We start from the raw sequence: 25,487 nt of genomic DNA on the forward strand, positions 1-25,487 counted from the left end.
AATCAACAAGGATATCCAGGACCTGAATACAGACCTGGAACAAGAAAACCTAATAGACATTTACAGAACTCTCCACCCCAAATCCACAGAATATACATTCTTCTCAGCACCACATCACACCTACTCTAAAATTGACCACATAATAGGCAATAAATCACTCCTCAGCAAATGCAAAAGAACAGAAATCATAACAAACAGTCTCTCAGACCACAGTGCAATCGAGTTAGAACTCAGAATGCAGAAACTAACTCAGAACCGCACAGCTTCATGGAAACTGAACAACTTGCTGTTGAATGTTGACTGGATAAACAGTGAAATGAAGGCAGAAATAAAGATGTTCTTTGAAACCAATGAGAACGAAGACACAACATACCAGAATCTCTGGGACACATTTAAAGCAGTCTCTAGAGGAAAATATATAGCAATGAGTGCCCACATGAGAAGAAAGGAGAGATCAAAAATTGACACCCTATCATCAAAATTGAAAGAGCTAGAGGAGCAAGATCAAAAAAACTCAAAACCTAGCAGAAGACAGGAAATAACTAAGATCAGAGCAGAACTGAAGGAAATAGAGACACAAAAAACTCTTCAAAAAATCAATAAATCCAGGAGCTGGTTTTTTGAAAAGATCAACAAAATAGACAGACCACTAGCCAGATTAATAAAAAAGAAAAGAGAGAATAACCAAATTGATGCAATAAAAAACGATAAAGGGGATATCACCACAGATTCCACAGAAATCCAAACCATCATCAGAGATTATTACAAACAACTCTATGCACATAAACTAGTAAACCTGGAAGAAATGGATAAATTCCTGGACACCTGCATCCTCCCAAGCCTAAACCTGGAAGAAGCCGAAACCATGAATAGACCAATAACATGGTCTGAAGTCGAGGCAGCAATAAAGAGCCTACCACCCAAAAAAAGCCCAGGTCCAGATGGGTTCACAGCTGAATTCTACCAGACATACAAAGAGGAGCTGATACCATTCCTTCTGAAACTATTCCAGACAATCCAAAAAGAGGGAATCCTTCCCAAATCATTTTACGAGACAAACATCATCCTGATACCAAAACCCGGCAGAGACTCAACAAGAAAAGAAAATTTCAGGCCAATATCCATGATGAACATAGATGCAAAAATCTTCAATAAAATACTGGCAAACCGATTGCAACAGCATATCAAAAAGCTCATCCACCATGATCAAATAGGATTCATACCGGGGATGCAAGGCTGGTTCAACATACGCAAGTCCATAAATGTAATTCACCACATAAACAGAACCAAAGACAAAAACCACATGATTATCTCAATTGATGCAGAGAAGGCTTTTGACAAAATTCAACAACGCTTTATGCTAAAAACCCTCAATAACCTAGGTATGGACGGAACGTATCTCAAAACAATAAAAGCTATTTACGACAAACCAACAGCCAATATCATACTGAATGGGCAAAAACTGGAAGCATTCCCTTTGAAATCTGGCACTAGACAAGGATGCCCTCTCTCACCACTCCTATTCAATATAGTACTGGAAGTTCTAGCCAGAGCAATCAGGCAAGAAAAAGAAATAAAGGGTATCCAAATTGGAAAGGAGGAAATCAAATTGTCTCTATTTGCAGATGACATGATTGTATATCTGGAAGACCCCATCATCTCAGCCCAAAATCTCCTGAAACTGATAAACAACTTCAGGAAAGTCTCAGGATACAAAATCAACGTGCAAAAATCACAAGCATTCCTGTACACCAGTAATAGACTTCAAGAGAGCCAAATCAAGAACGAACTGCCATTCACAATTGCTACAAAGAGAATAAAGTACCTAGGAATACAACTAACAAGGAACGTAAAGGACCTCTTCAAGGAGAACTACAAGCCATTGCTCAACGAAATAAGAGAGGATACAAACAGAAGGAGAAACATTCCATGTTCATGGTTAGGAAGAATCAACATCATGAAAATGGCCATACTGCCCAAAGTAATTTACAGATTCAACGCTATTCCCATCAAGCAACCAATGACCTTCTTCACAGAACTGGAAAAAAACATCTTAAACTTCATATGGAACCAAAAGAGAGCCCACATAGCCAAGTCAATTCTAAGCAAAAAGAACAAAGCAGGAGGCATCACACTACCGGACTTCAAACTATACTACAAGGCTACAGTAATCAAAACAGCATGGTACTGGTACCAAAACAGAGATATAGACCAATGGAACAGAACAGAGGCCTCACAGGAAATACAACATACCCACAACCATCTGATCTTCGACAAACCTGACAAAAACAAGCAATGGGGAAAGGACTCCCTGTTTAATAAATGGTGTTGGGAAAACTGGCTAGCCATGTGCAGAAAGCAGAAACAGGACCCCTTCCTGACACCTTACACCAAAATTAACTCCAGATGGATTAAAGACTTAAACATCAGACCTAATACCATAAAAACCTTAGAAGAAAATCTAGGCAAAGCCATTCGGGACATAGGTGTAGGCAAGGACTTCATGACCAAAACGCCAAAAGCAATGGCAACAAAAGCCAAAATAGACAAATGGGACCTAATTAAACTCCACAGCTTCTGCACGGCAAAAGAAACAGTCAGTAGAGTGAATCGGCAACCAACAGAATGGGAAAAAATTTTTGCAGCCTACCCATCTGACAAGGGGCTGATATCCAGAATTTACAAAGAACTAAAGCAGATCTACAAGAAAAAAACAAACAAGCCCATTCAAAAATGGGCAAAGGATATGAACAGACACTTTACAAAAGAAGACATACAGGAGGCCAACAAACATATGAAAAAATGCTCATCATCACTGGTCATCAGAGAAATGCAAATCAAAACCACATTGAGATACCATCTCACACCAGTTAGAATGGCAATCATTAAAAAATCAGGAAACAACAGATGCTGGGGAGGATGTGGAGAAATAGGAACACTTTTACACTGTTGGTGGGAATGTAAATTAATTCAACCATTGTGGAAGACAGTGTGGCGATTCCTCAAGGACCTAAAAATAGAAATCCCATTTGACCCAGCAATCCCATTACTGGGTATATATCCAAAGGATTATAAATCATTCTACTACAAGGACACGTGCACACGAATGTTTATTGCAGCACTGTTTACAATAGCAAAGACCTGGAACCAACCCAAATGCCCAACGATGATAGACTGGATAGGGAAAATGTGGTACATATACACCATGGAATATTACGCAGCCATCAAAAACGATGAGTTCACGTCCTTTGTAGGGACATGGATGAACTTGGAAACCATCATTCTCAGCAAACTGACACAAGAGCAGAAAATCAAACACCGTATGTTCTCACTCATAGGCGGGTGTTGAACAATGAGAACACATGGACACAGGGAGGGGAGCACTACATACTGGGGTCCGTTGGGGGGAAACGGGGGAGGGGCAGGGAGGTGGGGAGGTGGGAAGAGATAGCATGGGGAGAAATGACAGATACAGTTGAGGGGACGGTAGGCAGCAAACCACACTGCCATGTGTGTACCTATGCAACAATCTTGCATGTTCATCACATGTACCCCAAAACCTAAAATGCAATAAAAAAATAATTAAAAAAAAAATAAAAAAATAAAGTCACATGTTGCCTAACGATGCGGATATGCTCTGCAAAATGCATCACTAGGCAATTGTTTTCATTGTGTAAAGATTATAGAATGTATTTAAACAAACCTGGTATTGCCAACTATACACCAGGGCCATATGGGATAGCGTGTTGTTCCTAAGCTATAAACCTGTACAGTATGTTACTGTACTGAATACTGCAGGCAATCGTAACATAATGATAGGTACTTCTGTGCCTAAACATATTCAAACGTAGAAAAGGTACAGTAGAAGTATGGTCAAATACAAAATGGTACACCTGTAGAGAGCACTTACCATGAATAGAGCTTGCAGGACTGAAAGTTGCTCTGAGTGAGTCCGGGAGTGAGTGGTGAGCGAATGCGAAAGCCCAGGACATTACTGTCCAATCCTGCAGGCTGTAAAAACACTGTACATGTAAGCTACACTAAGTTTATAAAAAGTAGTTTTCGATATTCAATGATAAATTAACCTTAGCTTACTGTAACATTTTTATTTTATAAATGTGTTACTTTTCTTAATTTTTTGACTGTTTTGTAATAATTATATAGAACACAAACACATTGTACTAGTATACTTTTTCTTTTCTATCCTCATTCTATAAGCTTTTTTATTTTTAATTTTTTTACTTTTAAACTTTTTTGTTGAAAACTAAGACACAAATATACAAATTTGCCTACACAAGGTGAGAATCACTGATCACTGTCTTCCACATTCATTTCTTGTCTCATGGGCAATAACACACACAAAGTGGTCATCTTCTAAGATAACAATGCCTTCTTCTGGAATATTTTCCGAAGGGCCTGCTGGAGACTGATTCACAGTTAACTTTTCTTCCATTAGTAGTAGAAGGGATTCACTCTAAAACAATGATTGAAAGTATAATATAGTAAATGCACAAATCAGAACCTTAGTTGCTTATTGTAATTATAAATTTTTATGTACTGTACATAATTCTATGTGCTATACTTTTTTGCAATTGGAAGCACAGTAGCTTTGTTTACACCAGCACTACCACAAACACATGCAGAATACATTGGCTTGCTATGATTTTGCAACAGCTACGGTGTCACAGGGCAATGGGAATTTTTTACCTCCTCTATAATCTTATGAGATCATCATCATATATACAGTCTATTACTGCTGAAAACATTGTTATGTGATGCAAGTCACAGAGAATTGCTATTGAAGAGATAATTATCTGGTGGGAGAGGCAGATGAGTGGACAAACAATTGCAATCATATGTGACACGTGTCAGTGTAGAGTATGTTCCAATTGTATGCTCTAATCGGCCAATCGAATAGACATATGAGCATGTCAAAGCCTCATCATCATAATTTTCAACATGTTATATTCATTACTGTAGCTACTCTGCATTGAGTCCCTACTGGTACATAGAAATAGTGATAAATGTTGTGACCTCTAACTTCACAGTGTTTTCCATTTAAGAAACAAAGCCATTTTAAACACTTATAAATATACAGATACATATAAATTATATATATATATATATATATATGTATACAATGTGCATGTCTGTTTGTGTATTCTGTGAGAAATAGGAAGAACAGAGTTCTGCAAAATAGAACAAGGGAACATGATTACACATAGCTGTCAGGGAAGGCCTGCGTGAGAAAGTGATATTTAAGCTGATACCAAAAATATGAATAGGCCTAAACCCACCAAATAGGTGGGCATTAGGAGAGTAAGAGAAAGAGTTGCATACTCCTACAAATATCCAGGCGTGCTGACCATTGGAATGTCAGCTAGTTCCATGCAGTGGGTCCCTCACACCCTTCACCACTGTTAATCAGTGTGACAGGGAACTTCTGGCTTTAGGTTAAGGGTGTACCTTGCCCTGATCAAGAGGCAAAGTCATTCTTTTTCAGAGAAGGGTCTCATTCTTTTTCAGAGATGGTCCCTATGGATCTCTTCCCCTTTCCTGTGTGGGATTCTGTTGTATCTGCTCCACCCTCACCTCCCAGATGCCCTGAGTCCTCCCGCAGAAAGCATCACTGCTCCCTGTCAATAGTGCAGACCATCTCACTGGTACTGAATGAAGACACAGCAGGCCCTGGGAGATGTGGCCTGGCAAACTCTTCTTGTCCTCTCTTCTGGGCAATTATTAAGGATGGAAAGAACAGAGAAACAGCCAGGCACTAAGTTTTTACAAAAAAGAATGCATTCAAATATTACTTCTGCAATTTTTCTAAAAGTAAAATTAATGGGAAAATAGACCTTGTGTCCTACAGTATACCGATCATTGTTAGTGGAGCCTGGTAAATCCCATCCAGAGACTAGGGGATTTTTCCACATTCAGGGAAATTCAGAAGAGTCATGGCCAAGAGACCAAATTCAACTTATTAGTAGCAGAAAACAATTGCAAATAACATACCCTTCACACACACAGCCATCAAACTCAATAGTAATCAACACTGAAGTCAGGAGCATATGGGCAGTTCTTGAGTTGGGAAGGACACAAGAACTGTCTGGGTCCTGAAGCCACCTGCTGTGTAAGTTGCTTGGTGACTAGAGAGAATTCTACTATGATACAACACAGAAAACATTTCTCTTCTAAGATGCAAGTACTGTTTCTAACTCCACAAACGTGAGTATATATACATTAAGGTTGGAGGTATGCATCCTTCTACCAGCACCCAGTCAAGGCAGCTGTCCCTAGTCTTGGGTATCGTAATCTTGGCTGGCCAGAGTCTGAGCCTTCACAGCAGTGTCTTAACTTCTGCACCACAGTTCCTCAGTGTCCACCCCAGGCTTCCGGACTGGAAGGACGGGGGCGGTGAATAAAAGTTGCTGGTGAGGCCCAGAAGTCACTACCTGCAGAGCCCCAGCCCGACTTTCCCTGTGCGCTGGGATCCTGCTGGAACCTCCGCGACAACATGAGCTCCGCAGCCGGGCCCTGCGCCTCCCGCCCGGGGCTGCTGCTCCTGGGGTTGCTGCTCCTGCCAGCTCTGGTCGCCTTCGCCAGCGGTGAGAGCAGAAGCCAGGCTGTGAGGGCCGGCAGCGGCGAGGGGGGTCCGGGAAGCCCTGGGGCTGGGGAGGAGTCCTCTAAGCTGCTGATCGCGGCTACACTTAGCGCGCGCGTGCTGAGTGTGCGGGCACCGTGCCAGGCGCTGCACGTGCACCTGGCCACCTGCTCAGCACAACTTCTCTCCGAGGGAAGTACGATTTATGGCTAAGGAGAAGAAGGCTGGCGGTAATGGAAAAGGTCCCTAAAGTACCTCTGGCCACTCATGGAGTCACCACTCCCTGCCCTCCTCCTCTTCCCCTCCTCCCCTCCCCTCCCCGCCCAGCTGACGCTGAAGAAGGAGATGGGGACCTGCAGTGCCTGTGTGTGAAGACCACCTCCCAGGTCCGTCCCAGGCACATCACCAGCCTGGAGGTGATCAAGGCCGGACCCCACTGCCCCAACGCCCAACTGATGTGAGTCCTTACACTGCATCAGTCAGTGCCCCCTTCTGTGACTCCTCTGCCCATCCCACCCCTTCTAATCCCATCTGCAAACCCAAGGACTAAAAGGTCACTTCTTCTCTTTTCCCTGCCAGAGCCACGCTGAAAAATGGGAGGAAAATTTGCTTGGACCTGCAAGCCCCACTGTACAAGAAAATAGTTAAGAAACGATTGGAGCGTTAGCTACTAGCTGCCTAAGTGTGCACTTTCAATCTAACTGTGAAATAATCTTCTGATGTTTGTATTATCCTTCTTATATTAAATTAACAAAATAAGTCAGGTTGTGGTATAGTCAATCTATTCTTTAATAATACTGCAAAAAAATAATGCTTACACATCAGAATTTTATATTTTAAAATTTTCAGAATTTTAAGCAAAAAGCATTATGAAGGAAGGTTTGGTTTAATAAAGACTGATTTTGTTCAGTGTTATATGTTAGCTGATACAAGTTTGTTCATTTCTATGATTGTAGTACTTTATAGCTACATATTTACCTTTTTGTTACAATTAGCTTGCCAATATATTAGTAGCACTTAAGCATTAATTCCTTAACAGTGGAGATATTAAGATTCTGGAAGCTAGGAGAAGTATGAGGTAATATTTTCATTCATCCTTTAGGAAGACATTGCTCTATTTTGGGGAGAAATGAAGGTGTTGTAATGTAGGTATATTAGTTTCCTGTTGCTTCTGTAACAAATTACCACAAACTCCATGGCTTAACCAACACAATCTTATTAACTTGTAATTCTAGAGGTCTCAAGTCCAAAGTAAGTCTTAAAAGTTAAACTCAAGGTGTCCTCAGAACTGTATTCCTTCTGAAGGCTCTAGACGAGAATCTACTTCCTTTTCTTTTTCACTTGCATTTCTTGCCTCACAGCCCCTCCCCCAATATTCAACCTGCATCACTCCAACTTCTGCTTCTCCGCTGTCTCTGCTGACTCTTCTACATTTTATATCCTGCTTACCTCTCATAAGGAGGCTTGTGACTACATTGGGCCACTTGGATAATTCAGAAACACTTTCTAACTCAAGATCTCTAATACATCTGCAAAGACTTTTTTTTTTTTTTTTTTTTTTTTTTGCCATGTTAAGCAACATATTCACAGTGTCCAGAAAATAGAACATAAGGATCTCAGGGGTGGGGGCATTATTCAGCCTACCACCATGGACCAGAAGGCAGAACCTACTTGAGGCAGGAGAAAGCTACAGAACCTTGTTGGTGACTAGTGCTGTTTTAACCTAATGCGACAATGTGTACAGGTAGGATTAAGATCTATGATAAAATACAGATGATATCGTTCAATCTCTGTGGTGGGCTGGAAGGGAGGGAGGTACCTAGGATAACTAATTAAAGTAAACACAATTTATAGATACTTATGAATATCATCTAAACTTTGCAAGTTAGTATTATTCCCGTTATAGAGATGAGGTGACAGTCTTGGGAAGGACACAACTTGTCACAGGCTGAGTAGATCATTCTGACTCCCAACTCCCTGCTCTTGCTTAGAGTATTGTGCTGTCTTTCACACAGGGAAGTGAAATGTTAGCGATTCCATGAACTGCTCTTGAAGGGGGAATAGGAATTTGTGAGGGGGACCATGGGAAGACTGGAACTGCCTCAAGATAAGTAGAAAGACACAAGATAATTAAGTCATTTGCATGTTTGAACAACAGTTCATAGTTCTGCAGGGTTGGAGTATCTATGGGGAGAGAGAATGAACAATGATCTCCAACCAGATTTTGCCCATTTAGTGTTTTTTTTTTTTTTTAATCTCCAGTACAACTTCTGCACTACTATGCAAATTATCTTTCCCAAACCCAAATATTTCATTTCCCTGAATAAAATATTCAAGGTCCAAAGTCCTTAGCCTGGCATCCAAGGCTGCACCATACTCACTTTTCCTCTGTGCCTTAGTTATCACTTGTGTGAAATGAGGGCATTATGTGCCTCCTTTATGGATTGTCTTAAGGACTAAACAGATGATACATGCAAAATATTTGGCATAGTTCTTTACACACAGTCTGAGCTTAAAAACTAACAACTATTAATTGTATTATAGTATTATATTACTGGTGTCAATATTACTCTTAATGCACCATCCCATTCAGTTTGGAGTGCTGAGTAAGAATTTTTTTTTGTTTTTTTTTTTTAGACAGAGTCTTGCTCTGTTGCCCAGACTGGAGTGCAGTGGCACGATCTCAGCTCACTGCAGTCTCTGCCTTCTAGGTTCAAGCAATTCTCATGTCTCAGCCTCCTGAGTAGCTGGGATTACAGGCAAGTGACATCACACGCAGCTAATTTTTGTATTTTTAGTAGAGATGGGTTTCATCGTATTGGCCAGCCTGGTCCAAACTTCTGGCCTCAAATGATCCACCTGCCTCAAACTCCTAAAGTTCTGGGATTACAGGAATGAGCCACTGTGCCCGGGCTCAGTAAGGAATTTAACAGATGGTGGATTTTTTTAGTAATAAGTAGCAAAAAATAATAATAATAAGAAAAAAACATTGCAATAGCAATAAAAATTGTTCAAATAAACTTTGAAGGGGAAAATATTGGAAATGAGATGTGTGTGGTATGATTTTTTTTTCTAATTTCCGTTTTGTTGCCTGTCTCAAACAACATACTTAGCTGTATTTAATAATTTGTAGATCTGACTTTTAAAGGATCAAAAGACCAAAACACATTTTGTAAAGTCAAACAACGCTGGAATGCTGATGCCATATATATATATAAAAGCAGCTTATTTGGCTCACAGTTCTGCAGGCTGTACAAGCACGGCACCAGTGTCTGCTAAGCTTCTGGTGATGCCTCAGGAAGCTTTTACTCCTGGTGGAAGGTAAACAGGGAGCAGGTATGTGTGATGGATGATACTGTCAACTTGATTGGATCAAAGGATACAAAGTATTGATTCCGGGTGTGTCTGTGAGGGTGTTGCCAAAGAAGATTAACATTTGAGTCAATGGTCTGGGAAAGGCAGACCCAGTCTTAATCTGGGTGGGTACAATCTAATTAGCTGCCAATGCAGCTAGAATATCAGCAGGCAAAAAAAAAAAAAAAAAAAAAAAAAAAAAGTAAAAAAAAAAGAGACTGGCCTTGCCTCCCAGCCTACATCTTTCTCCCATGCTGGATGCCTCCTACCTTTAAATATTGGACTCCAAGTTCTTCAGTTCTGAGACTCAGACTGTCTCTCCTTGCTCCTCAGCTTTCAGACAACCTATTGTGAGATCTTGTGATCATGTGAATTAAAACTTAATAAACTCCGCTTTAAATATATATGTATATATACATTTAAATACATGTATTTATGTGTGTGTCTCTGTGTGTGTGTAAATATATATGTATATTTTCCATTAGTTCTGTCCCTCTAGAGAACCCTGACTAATATAGCATGCCACATGGTGAGAGGAAGGGAACGAAAGAGAAGGAGGTGCCAGATTCCTTTAAGTAGCCAGTTCTTCTGTGAATTAACAGAGTGAGAACTCACTAATTACCATGGGGAGGGAACCAAGTGATGCATGAGAAATCTGCCCAAACACTTCCTATTAGGCTTCACTTTCAACACTGGGGATCACGTTTCAACATGAGATCTAGAGGGGACTCACATCCAACTATATCAAGTTATTGCCTTTATCAGCATGGGCATGGGGAGAGCGCTTTGCTCCTGGGAAAATCCCAAGTGACACAGCAACTCCCTGTTGTTTCAACATTCATGGAGTGATAAAGATTCAAGGTACCTAAACTCCCCTCTAGTTGGAGGTAGTCAGTATAAAATGTCCACAAATTGGGGACTTACCTCATAGTCATGGCATCTATCAATAAAACAAAACCATCAAAGAACATTTTGACTTTTTAAGTTATTCTGCATTTTTGTTATTATTTTTTTTTCCTTCTAATACCTTTGTGGTAAAATAATTTCCTCTGTAATGCATAGAATATTGAAGATTTAGTTGTTTTCAAAGATATATTTATATTTTTTCTCATTGTAAAAGACAATGCATTGTTCACTATAACAGAAAACAGAGGAAAAAAATATTTTTTAAAACCTGTAATTTCAGCATTCAATCTTATTTTTCTTTTTGGAGATATTAGTCATTTGACACAGTTATAAGTCGAAATGCTAATTTTTAATAAAGTATCACTTATCTGTACACAATCATAAAAAAACCTAATTATTTAAGCACATTTCAAGTAGTTAGGGAGCATTCCTGTTCCAATTTTACAAATAGGAAACCAAGTTCAAGGTAATATAATTACTTTTCCTTGGCCAGAGCATGAATAGCTAACCTATGTGATCTAGCATGCACTTGTACATATATGTAGCACCTGTGCTTGTTATATTCATGGTGTATATGTATGTGTGTATGAATGTAGGTATATATTTCTACACATATGCATATATACAGTCTCACACACATAAAACAAGTTCATAATATGATACTTACATTTGGTTTGTACTGTGTGTCCTCACGTATTCTATTCTATTCTATTCTATCCTACCACATTCCATTTCTTAAAAGATGTTGGCCACACCTCTATAAAGTGATTTCAATTTCATAACCTACTGATGTATCATGATGTGTAGTTTGAATGCACTTCTCCAGTTCTCTGATTAAAGAGTTAAGTTCTGATGGTCCATATTGGATTCCACACTCCAGATAAGATGCTTGGAGAGCCAATAGGGGCAGGATACTGAAGCCCAGCTGGAAAGTTAAATCTCCTGGTCTATAGTCTTCCTTTAATCTCAATCTCTGTCCCTGACCTGGGGTTGGAGTCTCAAGGAAACCCATGAAAAACAGCTTCTGTGGTAAAGATGTCACATCAAATAGGATGTTGTCTGGATTGTTGAGATTCTAGGTCATTTTCAGGTGAGACTACCATTTATATTCACTGTCCATCTGCTTCAGCCATGTACCTCCTAACTTGGTCCCAAATGCAAATTGAGTTAAGGATAGAAAACACATGGATCTCTAGGAGGTCTTGGATAAAAGCAGCATATTCACACTCAGTGGACTTAACTAGCTCTTACACAAAATTATTCTTGCCCTGTGGGTCTTTTCCTTAGATGCTGGCATTATCCCAGTGGGCTTTTGAGTAAGATAGTTTGGGTTGCATCTCAGTTTTGACTGCATGTGACCCTGGTTCTCCTCAATTCCCTTGTCACAAAATGAGGACAATAAAGCCCATCACACAGGGATCTTAAAAGGAATAAATCACCCTTATAATAGGACCCAACATGGGTTCTGACCCAGAACTGAAACCTAGTAAATAAACGTTTCCTTTCCTTTCCTTGGAGTTCTACTCTAAGAGCACATAACATTTCTAACAGAAGCCGCAATCCCTGAGCTGGCAACCAACTCTTTAAGACTACAGTGAACAAACCAGGACTTCCCCTGCATAGAACCACAACCCAAACTTGGGTGCAGACAGCTAGTTAAGAAAAAATTTAGCATGATAGACACAAGTAGTATTTTCCTGATAACAACTAAAAGAAAATTAAATAACAAAACCACAATGTTTGTCAGCCAGCATATCTACAAGATTATTAAATATACAGGACATCTAGTAATTGAGAGGCTGACTTAGCTATTTTTCCAGGAAAGAAAACAACAACAAAAAAGATTTAAATTGCCAAGTATTTCCTTCTTCATTGAAGCAGACAAAAGATGAGGATTATATCACTATTCAGCAATTGTGGTAAGAGGCAATACAGCTTGAAACAAAGCAGTCAGAGCAGAATTGGAACAGCCAGCTCTTACTTATCAGCTGTGTTGGAGAATCAGTCTTCTTTTCTCAGTAATTCTAGGGATAGCTATAGGGACTATTAGAAAATAAGCAATAAAGTTATTTACACATACCTCCGTCAGAATGTTAAGCTTCACTGTGATTATTTATCTATTTTTCCACTTTAAATCAGAGAATAAGAAACAAGCCTATTCCATCTCTTCATTCTGGATTTCAGAAAAATACATGATAGAGTAGGTGTTAAATAAACGTCTGTCAAATATTAACTGCATGGAGAAAAATAAAACTACAGTTAGTGCAGTGATGTAATGGTGCAGTTGGTGTTAAGGATAAGCTACTCAGCCAACAGAATTTTAGCTGAAAATTAAAGAAAGACACCATTTTCCCAGCTCTCAACTTTGTTAGGCTGACAGATCTCACCAAGTTATTCATGGACATTATAACACACTCATGCTATTTGCCCCATCAGTGATTTGTTTCATGTTTTAATTAGAGCCACATTTGTAACTATTAGAGACTTTGTTAAGAGTTCCCTTCATCCGTCTATCCATGTGCTCTAATCACACATAGATGCTATGACATGGACATATTATACATTATTTTATTATAGATATTTTCTTCAACGTACAACATACAGATAGTAAATTACACACAACCAAGCCCTTGTTTCTCCTCTTTCGATATAATTTACACCATACCTAATTAGATCTTGTATTTCTTTAGTGTTCTTAATTAACTACTTCCCTAATTAACTAGAAATGTCAATGAACTAGCTCAGTCACACACCAGTAGAGCAACCCCATTGAAATCAGTATTATTCAGGAGAATCTGCTTCAGAGACTACCTAAGTAAATGGACTGATCAAGAAGGTAAAAAGGAAAACACAAATATTTCCTACCAAAAAATTGAAGAATAATGAACATTGGAAAATGCTACAGACAGGATATTTAACATCAAGTTCTTATGATGATTCAAACTTTTCTTAGCTGAAATCTGTGTTTTTATGATATGCATGCTATTTTCATTTGTGGTTTATACATTTATCTTTCAATTTCCTAAATTCTGTTTTCAGAATGATAAAGTCATAATAACATTTTAATCTCCAAAACAAATTTCTTGCATAATTATTTCCAAAAGAAGCTTCTCATTTCATTATCCTTTGTAATCCTGTAATTTTTAAAAAATATATGCTCATGTCATTACATCATAAATACCACTTCCAGATAGGTCAGAAAACCATCTTAAAGAAAATGGAGATGCAAAACAATTTATAAAAACCTTTTTGAAAAACAATAACCACCCCTCCAAAAAGAATCTGACAAAAGCTAATATATCAAATTAGTCTCAGTGTTAGCTGAATGTGATTTTAAGTATTTGTATCCTAACCATATCATCAGATAATCATGCCAGGAACAGAAAAAACAAATAATATAGCATTGCAGGAGAGAGTAGACAGGCTAAAGAATTTTACATTAGAACTTGTATTTTATCCAACTTAACTTCTTCTGCTAAGCCTATCACTGTGCCTTGTACACATAGATTAATTTAAAAATGTGTGGGAAGAATAGCTATTATCTACTCACTTACTGCCTAGATCACGAACCTGTAATGACCCAGATTCTTCTGTCTGCCTGAGGCAGGTGATCTATAAACCAAACACAGATATTCTAGCTCCATCTGTGACCTGGACCTCCCTGGCTTTATTCCTGACGTTGCTCCCTTTCTGTTCCACACTGGAGTAGCTCAAACTCTCTGGCTTTGGATGCATTTTCAGGTCCCATCTGTCTCTTTGGATGTGTCAGCAGACCTGGGCTGGGCATCAGAGCTTTCTAAGGACTTTGGTTCAGACCCATTACTCTGGCTTTCTCAGGTACGGGAAACCTTTCCCTAGCTCTTACTATAGAATTCTAACTCTGCCTCTGACCCAACTGTCACATCTGGATTCATAAAATGTCCACTGAAAGCTTTCATTCTGGTCCTCGGAGGTCAGCACAGGCAAAAGAAACTACAGAAATTCCACAGTCCTTCAAGGGAAGCTTCCACATGTCCTGACTTCAGGATATTTTAGTTTTAAAACAGTGGTCTGAAAGCATTGATTCATGCATTATTTCAACAAACATTTGTCGAGTGCTTAGTATAAACCAGACTCATTTTAGAGAATTTTTCTCCTAGTTCCTTGTAATTCCCTGTCTGAAAACTTCTTTTCATGTTTATATCTTCCTTTCCCTGACAGAACCACCCATCATCCAGAGTCCTGGCATAAAGCTTCTTGTGAACTTTCGAGACCAGATAGTCATAGTTTTCAATGAGTCCCTAGAAAAGCCACTGGTGTAAGACAATTTTAGTGTCTGGTGCCAACAGGAGTGAGATATGATAGCTTTCCTTGTGGAATACATAATCCATTATGAGAGTATGTCAACCAATGCCCCCCACCATGTGAGTTGTATCCAAGGGCCAAGATAACCCCTTGGATGGAAAGATGGGTTTTTAATGGAAGTGATATTTGACTTGGTCCTTGATTGATAAGCAGGAGCCTTCAGTGACCATGGCCTGCCTATTCTTCTGCTGGATCAATCTAAACATTAAATTCCCATGTTAAAAAAATAAACTGCTGATTTTTGTTTTCAGGACATACCACACTGTTTCCAGTTTCCATTTCTTTGTTTATTTGGTCTATCTACCTCCTCTGAAGTGGGTCCCTTCCCAACTCACCTTAAGTAGCACCTTCCACCAGAAAGTTTTCTCTGGAAGCTCCCACCCTTCCAAGAAAGAGGGCCAGGTGTTCCCCTCCTGTGAGTGCCCATGAAACTCTGCACATTGCTGAGTGTCTTGGACCTCCACACAATGCCACATTTTCCTGTGCCACTCTGTAGATGTGAGTTCAGTTAAAGCAGAGTCTGTCTTTCCCTTTTTGTAATTCAATTTACAGCCCAATTTAGTTCCTGGATCATGAGTGGTAGATAAATTTTGAATGGATGAGTGGATAGATGCATTAATGAAAAAGTAACTAGAGCAACCATGTAGGAAAGTTGTCTGTAGCAGAAGTGTGGAAGATGGGTGGTATTAGGCAAGACTATTTCACTGGCAGGAGACAGACATCTGATTTTCACCATCTTTAAAAACAGAAAAGAAAGAAAATCTGCTGGTCTACATGACTGAAAAGTCCATAAATAAACCAGAGCCAGCTGGAGGACCTAGGTGTCCATATAATGTACTTAGATGGTCCCCCTGCATGTCTTACCTGTGCTTTCCTCTGGTCCAAATTCACTCTCAAGCATTACAAAACTCCAGGCCCTATTTTACCAGTTTTGAAACCCCAGTGAGAATTCAGAACCTCTTTTTCATTCATTCCAGCAAAAACTCTAGGGACTATTGCTAACATGGCCAGGCTTTGGTCGCTTGCCCACATCTGAATAAATCTGCAGGAGTAGGGCCGGGGGTGGCATACAGGAAGGAACTGAAGTATGCGTTATCCGACTGAAGTCTGCGTTATCCTACTTGAAACCTATGGACTAAGAGCAGATAATCAAAGGTGTGTTAACAGAAGAAAGAGAAGGGGGTGCCAGACAAGCAATCTTTAGAAGACTGAATAGAGAGGCTGACACTCTAGTATGTACTATGCCCTTGTACTTTGTGGGTGAACTGTTCCAGGAATCTAACATCACATGCACACATCTTTATTCTTCTCTTCTCAGAGCCAGAGTCATTATATTGGAAGAGATGAGTGTAGAGAAATAGGGACAGCAGGTGTGAAGGACCATTCCCAAGCCAAGTTGGGGCAGAGGAGAGCTGCCCTGCCTAATCCTGTTTGCCTTCAGTACGGTCATCTCTCAGGATGGAGCAGTGCCTCCATTTCGGCTCCCCTAAAATACAGAGCTTGAGTGATGGGCTTGCCATGCATGTAACTTATTTGGGGAAATGTTCCCAACACAGAGGACTCAAGAACTGGAAGGAAAGAGTAAAATTGGAAAAGCAGACAGTACTACTGGGGATCCTCTGAGAAATCATGTAGCATGTCTTCCCAAAGCATGAAAAAATGGGAAAACATTTATCTATTGGCTTTAGTTCCTCCTGCAAAAGGGATGTTCCATGGTAGCAACAGAGAAACATTGGGTCAGCAAGTAAAAAATACCTGATGCAGCCAAGGCAAGGAGCTGCCAGGTGACATCTGCAGGCAGCAGAATGCTACAGCAATGACTGATAAATGGGTGTAGGAGACATGAGCACCCAGATTTGACTGCTTGCTAATTATGAAAGTTTCCATACCGATTACAGGGAAAACAGAATTTAGCCACCAAAGCTTTTATTTTTAAAGTTTCTGCTGTTTCTTTAAGAGTTGTTGCTTTCATGCATTTAAAGACTCTAAAATCCTGGTATTCAACTTTTGAAAAAAAAATTGGCTTGGAGGAACACTTGTTCCAACAAGACAATGAATTTGTTTACTTTTCCGGGCTATAGAGTTCTTATGCTTATAAATTTTGAATTTTGGCTTACGCAGATTTCATTGATACAAGTGGCATATTAAGGAGGAAATAACAACAAGAAAATTCTTTCCTTTCTCTACTTCATTAACAAAAACAAGTGATTTTGATGAAAATTTTCCTGAGTCAAGTTCCGTCTAATCTGCAAATGACCACTGCTTCTTGACATGTTCATTCGCTTCATTCTCTTGGCAGCTCCTGTGGAGTTCTGCTTTTCGTGAGTGCACTCTTTGCGTCAGCTTTGGGTTGGGTCCGGAGATGATTACAACAGAGACACTTGTATTTTTCTTCAGTTACCAGAACTAGATGAGAGATTTGGACAGCATGATTAATGATGAAGGCAAACTATTTAATCCTATGAAACATGATGAAGTGTCCAAACTCGGCAATAGGTATTTTGGATTTTCATATTTGAGCAAATGGGCACTAAACAAAAATTCAATTTTCTTTCTAAAAAGCTAGCAGATGAAACATGCATGGCCACTGATTTAATTTTGGTGGTCTAAATGCATTCAGAAAGAGAAATTTTTAACAATTAAACATTTTATTTTGGAATAATTTTAAGTTTATAACAGTTGCAAAGTTAATACAGTGTCTGTGTACCTTTGATCCAGTTTCCCTTAAAGTGGTATTTTACAATACCATGGCATACTGGTTAAAGCTGAGAAACCACCATTGGCACATTGCTTTTAACTGAACTCCAGATTTTGTTTGGATTTTGCCAGCTTTTCCATGAACGTCCTCTTTCTGTTTCAGAATGCAAACCAAAGTGCCACACTGTGATGAATTGCCATATCTCCATAATTTCCACTGGACTGTGATGGTTCTTCATTTGTCCTTATTTTTTATGACCTTGATAGTTTTGAAGAGTATTACTCAGCTATTTAAGATTCTTCATGTTTGGTTTGAAGTGTTCAAGCAAGTCTTTCTCATGGTTAGACTTGGCCTATTAATTTTTGGAAAGAGCAGCAAAGAGATTTGCTGTTCTTATGACATCACATCAAAGGTGTACATGATACACACATGACATCACACTGATGGTGTACATCTTCCTCATTTGGTAAAGAGTGAGTTTGCCAGGTTTCCTCATGGTAAAGGTACTATTTTATTTTTGAGAATTGGGCACTTCAGGAAAATATAACAAGCTATTTCAATGCCACAGGCGAGTTATACTGTTAGTGAAAAAAACTATGGAGAGATATGGCCATTTTTGCTGTGTTTTCATTTAAGAATATATAAATTTGAACCATTCATCTAGGACAATAACATATTGGTAGAATCATTCTACTCTTCAAAGTATGAATTATATATCACAGAGCATTTTTTTCATAGTATAATAGTTAAAAACCATTTTCTCTGGATTGAATTTTCAAGGATGTATGACCTTAGGCAAGTGACTTAAGCTCTCGGCAACACAGTTTCTTTATTCATAACTTAAAGGGCCACAGACATACCAATGCCTACTGATATTGTAGATATCAGTATCAGTACAGGCTTGTTTGGAAGACTGAATGAGTTAATATTTGTAAACTGCTTAGAAGAGCACAAAATAAATGCTCCGCCCTTTGTCTCTGGTGTAGAGGTTTAGCAATTTGCCCTTGGTGTGCAGCAGTATCATAAAGGAAGCAGCATATTTTATATTTACCCGGAATCCTGTAAGCTCTTATAACTTAACTTCTTTGTTAAAGAAAAAAAAAGCACATTTATAGTGACCTGTGAATGTTTGTTTCATAGATAAAAGTGAAGAGACACTAGAGAAAAAAATCTCTTCATGCCTTTTTGGCTTTTATGAACTTTATAAAATGAGCATGCATTACAACTACAAATAGAAAACAATCCAACACATTTTTCAAGTTTTAAAGAATCATTTCCGTATTTCTGGAGATTTCAGTTTCCCATCAAATCCCAGAAAAAAAGTGATAATAGGTGGAGTAATCACACAAACTTTCAATTATTCATGAGCTAGTCATATATTTAATAAACTTCAGATTATATGTCATTTCCTATTTCTTACTACTAATTTTATCTGCCTCTAATTGTCCTAATTTTTCTCTTAGAATCATATTGCTGAACACTGGAGTATTTTTAAAAAACAGTCATTCCTTTTGTACATCTTTTCAATAAATAAGCTGGAAACTATTACATTCAAACTCCATTTTTATATACATGAAGTGACTGAAATAAACCAATGATCCAAGTGAACGTTAACAAGTAAAATTTCATCTAAGTGCACCTCCTGGTAGAGTACATATTTGTCTTCCTTTTTGAAAGCCTAATTTAAAAAAAAATTATTTTAATTTTTGCAAATTCTCAATTGAGTTTTTTTTTTTTTTTTTCTAATTTATAAGTTTGCAGCATTGATTACAGCTTGAAACTACCGAAGATATTTGAGACACTGTATTTTGGTCTCCATTGTTTCAGTGCTTTTCTTTGATCCTTTCTGTCAAGAAATATAAGTAATTAGGAAGATGTGAAAAGGGAAATCGTTGAAAAAGACTGGAGTACATATACTATCTCCAGTGTCTGTTTTAAAAAAACAGCACTCTAGCACACCTTTCTACCCTCGATTAAGATTACTGTAATGAGAGCACCAGTACACCTGAGAGCACCAGTATCCCTGAGCGCCAGTAACCAAACGGACATTTCAGAAACTGGGCTTTTGATGTTTATATGAACATTCTTTCTTCCAGGACCTGCCTTGATTTCTTCAAGACTCATATTGCTGTATATGGTGTTGTATACATTTGGGGATGGTTGGGTAGCAGGAACTGATACAGAAAATTTTAAATGTAAAAAACACTGGGGAGTGAACCTTTCCATTAGATTCTTTTTTTGTTTGTTTCTTTATAGAAGAATTCACATCAGGTCGAGTTTCTGTTTAGGCAATGTTGGAAAACCTATTTCCATTTTATTTATTTAACAAACATTTATAAGGCACTTAAATCCATGCTGGCTCTTAACAAATGTTGACTCATTTCTCATAACTGCCTTAGGGTAGAAATCAGAGGCTAAACAGCTTGCAGGTGATGCTTCGCTACTAAATGCGGGTGGCAGCCTGGCCTGTGTTCTCTGCTTGGCTAGGAACACAGGTCTTATCTCTTGAGCTGGGCTGTGTAGAACCCTGTTCTGGAGACATTTGCCCCTGGGGCAGTGGCCTCTGCTTTTTCCACCTCCTCGCATCGTACCCATGTCTCAGAGAACTCTGAATCCACTTAAACCCTCTAAAAACCTAATGATGAATAAAAATAAGTTCTCTAAAACTTCTGGAGAAAAATATAATAAAGGTACCAGGTTAAATGACTGAAATTCCTGAGAGAAAACAACATGTGTGTGTTTCTCTAGAAAGGAGGCCCAACACTGAATACCAGGAAGTCCTATAGTAAATGGAATGTGACTCTACGTGGGATCTGGAGTTGGTGTTTCATCCGAATGCACGTCTGCTCCTTCAGTGGGAAGAGTGCTTGCACACCAGGTATCCGCTCCCTGGTGTCTTGGGATATAACCTCTAAAGACAGAACCAGGAAGGATGAGCCCATGAGCCTGCTGGATCCAGCCCCTCCGCAGCTCCGGAGTGGCAACCAGTGCCGTATTTCTAGATCCAATCTGAACCCCTCCTATGGGGAAAATATTTCCAGGGGATTTTGGAAGTTCCAACATTTCAGAGGGAAGAAGGAAGTTATGCAGAACACGAAAAAAGAGGTCATGCTATACAGGCCCGGCTTCCACTGACACTAACACTGGATTCAACTTTTGACACTGATAATCTGTTGCCACCAAATGGAGAACATAAACAAGATATTCTAAGTGTAATTAGAGAATATGCCACACAAGGAACAAGAAGAACATTCTCTGGAATCTCACATGGTGACTATAGTTTCACAGAGAGAATTGATGTTAGATGCATATGAAATAGGCTAAACTCCAGACACGAATCCCGAGACAAAACTCTTTTCTTCACAAAGGGGTCCCGCCTCCCTTGTCGCGGTTCTCAGCTCTTTCCCGGCTCGGGGTCACACACTTTGGGATCACCAGGCACCCAAGATCCCACCTCTTCAGCGCTGGCTGCCACGCAGTCCTCCTCCAGGGATTTGGGGCACAAGGCGAATATCCCGAGTCTCAGAGCCCACGCGGGTTACTCTGGAGGGCGACGCGCGGGCACCACCAGTGGACTCCCCCACCTCACCCGCACCCCAGGCGCTCCACCCGGGGGCGGGGCCTGTGCTTTCTTCCGGACTCCCGATCGATCAGGAGCTCCGGGAATTTCCCTGGCCAGGGGGCTCCGGGCTTTCCAGCCCCGAACATGCATAAAAAGGATTCGCCGACCTCGGGGAGCCACAGAGCCCGGGCCGCAGGCACCTCCCCGCCGGCTCTCCCGCTCCTCGCACCGCCGCCCGACCCGCCCGCCGAGCCCCATGGCCCGCGCCGCGCCCTCCGCCGACCCCCGCAACCCCCGGCTCCTGCGGGCGGCGCTGCTGCTCCTGCTCCTGGTGGCCGCCGGCCGGCGCGCGGCAGGTGGGTCCCGGCGTCCGGGGGACCCCGGGCGGGGCGCGGCTGGGGTGGCGCCCCCCAGCGACGGCCCCGCTCAGTCGGCGAGTCTCTTCTTCCCTAGGAGCGCCCCTGGCCAATGAACTGCGCTGCCAGTGCCTGCAGACCCTGCAGGGGATCCACCTCAAGAACATCCAAAGTGTGGAAGTGAAGCGGCCGGGACCCCACTGCGACCGAACCGAAGTCATGTGAGTCCCGCCCCGCGCCGCCGCCGCCGCCGCCGGCTCCCAGGCCCTCCCGCCGCCCCGACCCTGTCCCCAGCCCGACCTCCTGCCTCACGGATCCCCTTCTCTCTGCAGAGCCACACTCAGGAATGGGCAGAAAGCTTGTCTGAACCCCGCATCCCCCATGGCTAAGAAAATCATCGAAAAGATGCTGAACAGGTGAGTGATGGTTTCCATGGACGCAGGCGACTAGAGCCGCTGGTCAGAAAAACTGGCATCTGGCCCCGAAATAGTAAATCAGGAAAACCCAAGCGTTAGCTGAAGGACTGAAGAAAAGACTGTTTTCACAATTAAAGTTTCCTTTACGATAATTACTGCTCCCGTGCCTGAGGATATTCGCAGTGCCCGGGGTCCACACCCAGGTTCTTCACTCGTTCCAGTGAACGTACGTAAAACTGCCTTCATTTAATTTCTCACCGGGGCTTGTCAGTTGTGCTGAAGTGTTTTCCAACTGTTTAAAAACACAGGCTTCGTTTCCTCTAGTTCCTACTGGGCTTCAAACCTGAAAAGCAGACCCCCTGGTTAAAAGTTTAGGAGGGAAGAGCAGAGATTTCACAATGATATTGCCCTGGGTACACATCTAGGTGCCACCACCTATTAGCCATGTCACTCAAGGACAATTATTGTTTTATCTAAGTCTCAGACTAACAGGGAAAAAAACAGTAGCTACATCATGAGGTTGCTCTGAGGTTTAAGTGAGGCCCAGTATGGCAAAGAGCAGCAGGTTGTCGCTGTTTTTAAACCAATAATACAGTGGAGACCATCAACCCCTCCCCACCCCATTCCTAAAAGAGCATCCCAAGCCTAGCGGTCCCTGCCACACAGCACAGCTGTCACCCGCAGTAGCCACTTGGGTGCCAGGCTGGGAAAAGTGCATTCAGAAAACTCTGGAGCATGGGGGAACAGGACGGGCGAAGAGTGTTGTGCAGTCCGCTTTCCCGAGCACCTACTCAGGGCACCCATTTTCTCATTGCAGTGACAAACCCAACTGACCAGAAGGAAGGAGGAAGCTCATTGGTGGCTGTTCCTGAAGGAGGCCCTGCCCTATAGGAACAGGAGAGAAAGAGAGACACAGCTGCAGAGGCCACCTGGACTGCACCTCATGTGTTTGAGCATTGCTTAGAAGTTTTCTATTTATTTATTTATTCGTTAATTTTTGAAGATTCTATATTAATATTTTAGGTATAAAATAATTAAGGGTATGATTGAATCTACTTGCACACTGTCCCAAAATATTCATTCTTTTTTTAAATGTCGACCCCAAGTTAGTTCTATCTGGATTCATATTTAATCTGAAATAATTAATAGAATGTTTAATACTTCTGAGGAGTCTGCAACATGCCAGCCACTGTGATAGAGGCTGGAGGATTCAAGCAAATGACCAGTGAGATCATTGTAAGGGCAGGGGAATGTATGTGCACATCTATTTTGTAACTGTTTAGACAAATGTCAGTTGTTATTTATTGAAATGATTTCACAGTGTGTGGTCAACATTTCTCTTGTTGAAACTTTAAGAACTAAAATGTTCTAAATATCCCTTGGACATTTTATGTCTTTCTCGTAAGGCATACTGCCTTGCTTAATGTTAGTTTTACTGTGTTTCTATCTTAGAACAAAGGGGTTTAAATATTAATGTTTACATCAAGAATATAAAAATAAAGCACTTTAAAATATAAAATGTTCGTTTAATTTTTGGGGGAAACAAGGGCTAATTTTACTGGAAAATATGGTGATTTTTATCAATATTTCTCAATGTTTTTGATTTTGTTTTCTTTTCTGGGTGTTCAATTTGCTATACAGATAAATCAAACTATGACTTATACTTTATTTCATGTGGTGATTGCTGTCAATGCCCTTGGCTCTCACATGGTGAAGAATGTGCTTTACCAAACTATGTGTCCCCTGATGGGAGAGTCACTGATATAAATTGTCCTTTTTATAAGAAACTTTTTGTTGTCTTGCTACTCAAACTTACCTCCTTAAAATATTGATATTATTTTATCTTTACAAGGGCTCTCATTTCATTGCTTTTGTTAAATAATATTTCTTATAATTATTGACAATATAATGAAGCTGGCAGTGACATGGTGGCTAAAATATTTCATTTTTCAAAAATCATTTGAGTAGTCAATAGAAGCAGAAGTGAGTGGCTAAATACTTCACCTGTGAAAAGATCTTATTGAAATTTGGACTCAACTTTCTAAACTTCACGAAATATAAGTAGTAGCACTAAGATTAATGTTGTTTCAATTCTTTGTAGCAATATACAAAATATAATTGTTTTAAGATTGGATTGCATTAGTTCTCATCCTTCCTAGTAGAATTTTGATGGGAACTCATAGAGCGCTTGCCCTCTGGGGAACTCTATATTCAATGCTGCCCCAAGATGACAGCAGCCCTACAGGTTTGTAGGACAGAAACGTAATTGTCATGTCAAAGAAAGAAAGACCCCATAATATAAAATAAACCACACTCCAAACCTGAAAAGGAAGGATGCCCATGCATTGGTGAGGTGTGTACTTGCTTCTGATTCAGGACTCTTTCAGTAAATCCCAACCCCTGGGTAACTGCCCATAATAGAGGCAAGAAGGTGAGGCTGGCAGCCTAAATACTTGAAATCAAGTTCTGGATTGTCCCAAGAAGCTGGGCAAATAAAGGTCCTAAGTAGCAAGATACAAACTCTGAGGTTTGTAGGACAGAAACGTAATTGTCATGTCAAAGAAAGAAAGACCCCATAATATAAAATAAACCACACTCCAAACCTGAAAAGGAAGGATGTCCATGCATTGGTGAGGTGTGTACTTGCTTCTGATTCAGGACTCTTTCAGGAAATCCCAACCCCTGGGTAACTGCCCATAATAGAGGCAAGAAGGTGAGGCTGGCAGCCTAAATACTTGAAATCAAGTTCTGGATTGTCCCAAGAAGCTGGGCAAATAAAGGTCCTAAGTAGCAAGATACAAACTCTGAGGTTTTCTCACAATGAAAAAAGTTAAAAATAATAATCTCTTCATAATTCCAAGGTTATTAGTTAAATACAAATAAGATGAGAAAGATGAATGTTTGTAAAATGTACATGAGTAAATAAATGCAAACCATTCGAGAAGCTCCATAAATGGTAGCATTCACTCCCTAACCCCAACTTAGAGAACACTGAAAAATGTTTACAAGTAGCACCCGAGGGTTCAATAAAACCGTTCCCTACAGTTAAGACAAGTTCTTACCCTCAAACATTGGAGCTTGCTGTACTGGCTACCTAGCTCTTGCTAACATGGAACAGGCAACATACAAAGGACAAAAGAGATGCTTTTATTCACATGGTGGTTAAAGACAGATTTCAAATGATCAGATTGACTTTGGAGTAAATTCCAGCTCTGTCACTGTGATCTTAGGCAAGTTTCTTTACTTCACTCAA

The 25,487-nt window shown here is 40.2% G+C and overlaps 2 protein-coding genes across 2 annotated transcripts; both read left to right on the plus strand.

The window, feature by feature from the left end:
• The first annotated feature begins 6,346 nt into the window (after positions 1–6,346).
• Positions 6,347–7,625, plus strand: LOC101049911 (platelet factor 4). The gene is made up of 3 exons (XM_003931967.3): positions 6,347–6,602; positions 6,926–7,055; positions 7,178–7,625. Exons 1-3 carry the CDS (start codon positions 6,512–6,514, stop codon positions 7,263–7,265), a joined length of 309 nt encoding a protein of 102 aa, XP_003932016.1. The 5' UTR covers positions 6,347–6,511; the 3' UTR covers positions 7,266–7,625.
• Positions 7,626–21,637: 14,012 nt separating this feature from the next.
• Positions 21,638–23,753, plus strand: LOC101047595 (C-X-C motif chemokine 2). The gene is made up of 4 exons (XM_039468214.2): positions 21,638–21,818; positions 21,916–22,039; positions 22,151–22,234; positions 23,052–23,753. Exons 1-4 carry the CDS (start codon positions 21,719–21,721, stop codon positions 23,065–23,067), a joined length of 324 nt encoding a protein of 107 aa, XP_039324148.2. The 5' UTR covers positions 21,638–21,718; the 3' UTR covers positions 23,068–23,753.
• The last annotated feature ends 1,734 nt before the right edge of the window (positions 23,754–25,487 follow it).

Source organism: Saimiri boliviensis, chromosome 3, assembly GCF_048565385.1.
Source record: "Saimiri boliviensis isolate mSaiBol1 chromosome 3, mSaiBol1.pri, whole genome shotgun sequence".
Taxonomy (NCBI): Eukaryota; Metazoa; Chordata; class Mammalia; order Primates; family Cebidae; genus Saimiri; species Saimiri boliviensis.